Source organism: Cryptotermes secundus, unplaced genomic scaffold (genome assembly GCF_002891405.2).
Source record: "Cryptotermes secundus unplaced genomic scaffold, Csec_1.0 scaffold9641, whole genome shotgun sequence".
In the NCBI taxonomy this organism is placed as follows: Eukaryota; Metazoa; Arthropoda; class Insecta; order Blattodea; family Kalotermitidae; genus Cryptotermes; species Cryptotermes secundus.
In genome coordinates, this window is record NW_019722559.1 from 6,941 (window position 1) to 12,832 (window position 5,892).

The 5,892-nt window shown below is 42.6% G+C and overlaps 1 protein-coding gene across 1 annotated transcript in view; it reads left to right on the forward strand.

Annotated features, from left to right (window-relative positions):
• The window catches only part of LOC111861541 (NFX1-type zinc finger-containing protein 1), a gene marked incomplete at its 5' end in the record, with an annotated part of 4,941 nt that extends 1,581 nt beyond the window's left edge, over positions 1 to 3,360 (forward strand). Inside the window, one exon of the mRNA XM_023846196.1 lies at positions 2,642 to 3,360. Coding sequence (XP_023701964.1) covers positions 2,642 to 3,360 — 719 coding nt within the window. The remainder of the gene's footprint in view (positions 1 to 2,641) is intronic.
• Between the last annotated feature and the right edge of the window lie 2,532 nt (positions 3,361 to 5,892).

The following is a 5,892-nucleotide window of genomic DNA, read 5'->3' on the forward strand; positions in this document are numbered from 1 at the left end:
CGGAACGGTATAAAAAGCTGGCTGAGCAGTATGTGAGCCAGAGTGTGTGATTAGGAGTGACAGTGCGGATTGTGAAGCCAGACAGAAGGCAGCGGAAGTCTAGAAGTCGCTGAGAGCAGAAGTATATGTGATACTGCAGATGGCACAGTAATTGGGAAACTGTAAACTGTGTAAATGTGAGAGCGATTAGAATAAATTCGCTATATAGAGAACGGCATGAAGTTATTTGTCTTGTGACATATACCCAACACATGACAATTTGGTGTCAAAAGTGGGATGGAACTTACACATGCCACAAGTTACAACAAATTATACTGCCACATGATGGAGATGGAAAAATTGTTTGAACGCCTAGTGGCGAAAATGGACACCGATAGAAAAACCGACAAGGAGGAAATGGAGGTCAATAGAAAGAGTGACAGAAGAAATGCTGGCAAGAATGGACACCAACATGAAATCCTACCAAGAAAAGATGGAGGCCAATAGGAAGACTGGCCATAAAGAGTTGCTGTCCAGATTGGAGACTGACAGACAGGCCGAGTGAAGAGAACTAAAGGAAGTGATGAAAATGATGGTCACCAGCCACAAGGAGATGGTGACCGAATTTAAACCTGAATTAAAGGATACCTGAAAAGAGACGATGGCTTGCCGAGAAACGACGGAGGTGCATCTAGGAGAGCAAGAGCCAACCTCAGTGGAAACGAAACCTGAGGTGGCCCAGCAATGAGAAGTCCCCAACGTAGATGCCATACTGAAACCGGTCAATGGATGGAAGAAGCCGCATAAGGGCAAAAAGCAAGCTGCAGGGCAACGTGGAGAGCCAAAGGAACTGACCCGAGGAGATTGTGGATCCCAGATGAATGTGGCTGCCTCCTGCAGGAAGGTGTCCCGCTGTGCAACAGTGGCATGGCGCAAGAGGAACATGTTCAGGAAATCTTGGACCCAAAGAAATTGTGGACCGTGAAAAGAAGTAACTGCAACTGGAATAAAGATCACACGCTGTGCAGGACACAGGTGTATGGACAAAACGAAGACAACGTTGAACAAGAAACCCTGGAAAGGACGAAGGAGAATAGACGTTGGAAGCACCCTGAATGTAACAATGATATAAGGGACAGAGGTCTGAAAGAGCGGCTACAAGGCAGCAGACAAATGAAGGACCCAACCACGAACAGCATCAAGGGGTGGAGCCAAGGAAAGTGAGCACATCAAAGAATTCCTCGGGTTCAAAATGGTGGCACCAAGTTTCGTCCCTAGTGGCAATACGGGACAGACAAGCATACTCTTCCTGATGATATCGTTGCAAGTGACCCAGTGATGCAGCCATTCTCTGAGTCTTCTGTTCCTCTGTGAGTTGATGTGGAACCCACTGTGCACAGATTTTGCGGTACAGCAGGTGTTTTGTCACAGTGGCATGTATGGAACCGTGACTTATTCCCATCAGAAGAGTAATTTCTTCTACAGTGATCCATCGGTTTGTGCAGATATATCCATCCCATGCAGCAATAACATCAGGAGTGATGACACGATAAGTCTGTCTTGGGTGAGCATCATCTTGCAGTGACTCACGTCCGTCTCGGAATCTCTTATGCCATGCCAGCACACGCGAACATGACATGCTGGGTTCACCATAAACAACGGCCTTGTGACGATGAATTTCTCGTCGCCCTACTCCTTCAGCAGTCAAGAAGCGCACTGTACTTCGCTGTTCTTCTTTACCCACCTCCATTACTTGAAGTTGGATGACCACGCGTAGTGCTAACCTCACTTCCAGCACAATAAACAAGCAACTAGTATGCAAGAGCACGTCATCACTGTGCTTTCCCAAGTCTCCTCCAGATGTTTGTACCCTAAGCAAATTCCAGTGTTACCAACTTGCGTGCCATATGAGTTATGCATGGTGACCCGTTTTCATTTTACTGCCCCTTATACATACACATACACACAAATATATATCCCTCAGTTATATAAGGCAATTTTTTCTCATGAAAACGGTTCATAAGGTGGAAATTCATAAATTGAAAATGATATTCGCAGTACTTTCATGTAAAAGTTATAGACTCCTCCATGAGTTCCAGAAAGATCCAAAAGTACTTTTAACATGCACTTTATTTGTAAATAAGCGTTAAAATAAGGGCAGTATTGCTTGTTTATAATATTGTTCCAAATAAATCTCTGTTATTTTACTCATGTTTGTGTTTCATGCTCTACTTTTGTTTTACATTATCAGCACAAATGTGGAACTTAAGAATTAACCAGTGAACCAACTGCCCAACTGACACTGATTGATAAACTACCTATCAAATGTATTATTCAACTCTAGAATTATATTGCCATGTTGACAAGAGCATGCCACAGGGCCCTGTCTGAGGCTCCAAAATAAAGAAAAGTCCATAATAACCAGTCTTTAAAAATATAAATTTTCATGTGAAAACACTTTTATCTGATTATGTAGGTCCTTATTAGCAAGCAACTTTGTAGCACAACATAGTGCTTCAGGGCAAGGGTTCAATCAGGCGTTGGTTGATTTGGTCCTTGATATGAATACTGAGAACTGTTACTAACAATTTTGGAAAAAATAATGTGTGTGCTTGCGCGTGTATAATATATATATAATTTTCCATGATTATCTGCATTTCAGGTTCCACAGAGTACAGAATCTTGTATGATAAGCTCTGGGATGAGCTGCAGCATGTTCAACTGAAGAGACGAAACCCACTGAGTGTTATGCGTACAGATACCCTTGCAGTTCAGTTAGAGATGTTCTGCCAGCTGGTTGAGTGCTGTAGTAATGCTTACTCAGACTTGCATGGAGAATCAAGAGATAAAGTAATTTCTTACATGGATACGTTGTTACATGCTGTGAAAAAGCGAGGAAGCAAGATCAGTGGACAAGAAATTGAGGAGATCAGCATGGAGATTCATCGTTTTCACAGACTGTGCCAGCTGTACAAGATAAGAAGTGAGGGCGCATATAAAATGAATTGCAGTAAACCTGAGGTGAAGAAATGCTTCGACACAGCACACAGAATTGCACATTCCATAGAGAAATTTTCAAAGGAGTGTGACATGGCGCTGAAGGATGCCCTGGAGAATCTGAAGAAGGAACTCAAGAGTGCTGTCATCATAACTGATGCTGAGAGGAAGATGATAGTAGGTGCACTCGGCTTCAAGCTAGGTCACTGGTATAAGTGTCCTAATGGGCACATTTATTGCATAAGTGAAGGTGGAGGGGCAATGCAGATAGGACAATGCAACGAGTGTGGAGCGGCAATAGGAGGTAGCAGCCACAGGCTTCTACCAGACAACAGCCTAGCTTCTGAAATGGATGGTGCCACTCGTCCTGCATGGCCACAGTAAACATTTAGTCCTTCTGCAAAACGAGCTGTGTTTCCATATACACAGGCACAGCTGAGCTGTAGTGAATGATGGTTAGGTAGTCAGATGATCTATTTTCGTCTTGTAATAACATTAAACTCACATATATTAAATTTTAGAATTCCAAAGTGCTGTGTTCTGAAAGTATGTGCTATTTTGTTCTGAAGATTTATGCTGTGATGTACAGTACTCAGGACTACTGAGTTTTTGGACTTTGTCCATCATCTAATATTCTAAAAATCACTGCGTGCACCACTTTCCATCTTCAGGTGAAGGGGAGGAGGCACATACTGTGTGGGGTGTGTTCAGAACAATCAGGTTTTGTTCCTCAGATCAGAAAACTACTACAGTGATTAAGGCATCTTAAATCAAAACAAAACAGTCTGGTAGTTGGAAGTGACTCTTGACAGTCCAAGAAAAGCATGTTATGAAACACATTTTTTGCAGTATTGAAAACTGACTTGAAGTATAGGCTGTAGCTGCTAAATGAAACCTTAAAATTTCTGTAATTACATGTTCTTTTATGTGTCTGTTCACCATAATAATATTAATCCAAAGTGTACTTCCAAATTCACAGCATGACCATTTCAATTGGCACATGCCAAACATAACCATCATCCAAGTGGCTCACTAATTGAATCTTATGAATGTGAAATACATTCATGTTTACGGTAAGGTTCATTTCACCAATTGCTCCACAATCACCCTCACCTATCATCTGGGGCTGGTACAATAGGCCAGAAGCGCCCGCAGTACAAGGGACTTAGTCCCACCCTACTAGCAATACAAGGGACTTAGTCCCACCCCACTAGCAAGGTTATAGATCTCGTCATGCATCTTGTATGATAGACACGTCAGAGAAGAAATAAGCTCACTTTACAGAATTGTATAATTGAAAGTAGCATAAAAAATGTATATTAACTGAGTACAATAGCCAGTGTTACACAATTCACAACATGATTTACCACTCACTCACGGAGCTGAGCGCTTCTTGAGTTGCCAATTGTGTAGCTACTCTAGAACTTCCCAGGATTTTATGGAACCTGAAGGTTCATTACTGTGTTCACAAGAACCCTCCACTGATCCCTATCCTGAGCCAGACCAATACAATCCATACCATCCCATCCAATCTCTCTAAGATCCATTTTAATGTTATCCACCCACCTACATCTTGGTCTTCCTAGTGGTCTTTTTCCTTCTAGTTTTCCCACCAACATCCTGTATGCATTTCTGTCATCCCCCATTCATGCTACATGCCCTGCCCATCTCGGCCTCCTTGACATCCGACAGAGTTCTCACTTTCACCGAGTACTTGTTACACTACAGAAGCTGCTCCTGGATATTTACTCGTGATGGCGTGACATTCAGATTTGAGGATTGTTAACTTTGATATGCAGTATTTCTGGAATCCCAGTAATGGCATGTCTGCCATCTTGGTGACATCACAACGCTGTATTCGTTGCTTCTATGTGTACACTCAAGTTTGCCGTTTTGATGTTTCTGACACCCGTGGCCAGGCAGCAAACTCCACCCACACCACCTTCGCCAAACAGGAGTTGGCCATGAGCCCACTACATAAAGTGAAATCTGCAAAAATCACTCCGTCCACCAGACATCTAGTCCAGTCAGTTTCCAAATGTGCTGGTAACATTTGTATTTGAGGTGCTCACCCTCACTAAATTCCCTCTCGGAGTCACTGCTGTGATCTGCTCGTCTACCCTCTGTCCTTCATTACCTGAGACCGTAATTAACTTACAAATGATATCACTGTACAACCACAACACCCGTTTCAGCCTACTTTCCATACTTTGAAGAAATAAAAGTAGGCTTATGAGATCACCATGCTGCTTGTGTGTCTGTGTAACAACTTTTTGAATGCCTGAATTAGTCTTTATGAAACTGTATGTATATCATGGCACGTGAGCCCATCTCAGTGCCATACTTCATAAATCCCTCCCATCAGTCTATGTGTATTTGCATCCTGCTACCACCGCTAGCCAAAGGAAATGGTGGCGTACAGAAGCATTAAGAAACTGGATGTTTCATTGGTAGGTGTTTCAAGTCAAAGGCAACAGAAAATTATGTGATCTGCGATCAGAGATCTGGAGACATAGGTAAGAAGTGCACACAAACTTTTTTGCTAGTGGAGTGGGACTAAGTCAAGTCCCTTGTACTGCGGCCACTTCTGGCCTGTTGTACCATCACGCAAACCTTAGTGGGAAACTGTGGAGTATAGAGACCACTGAGAAAACTGAAACCAGTACATGGAGAAAATATTAAACTGGATCTTACAGATGTGTGATATACTTCTGTGGACTGGTTTCATGTGGATCAAGATATGGACCAGTGGTGGGCATTTGTAAGCATGGTAATGAACCTTTGGTTGCATAGAAGGGGTAGAATTTCTCGAATAGCTGAACAATTACAGCTAGATGAAACAAGCAGAAATGCCTTGAAAGTAGAGGCCACAAGGAAAGCCTAGACATAGATGGAAAGACAGTATGAAAATGTGTT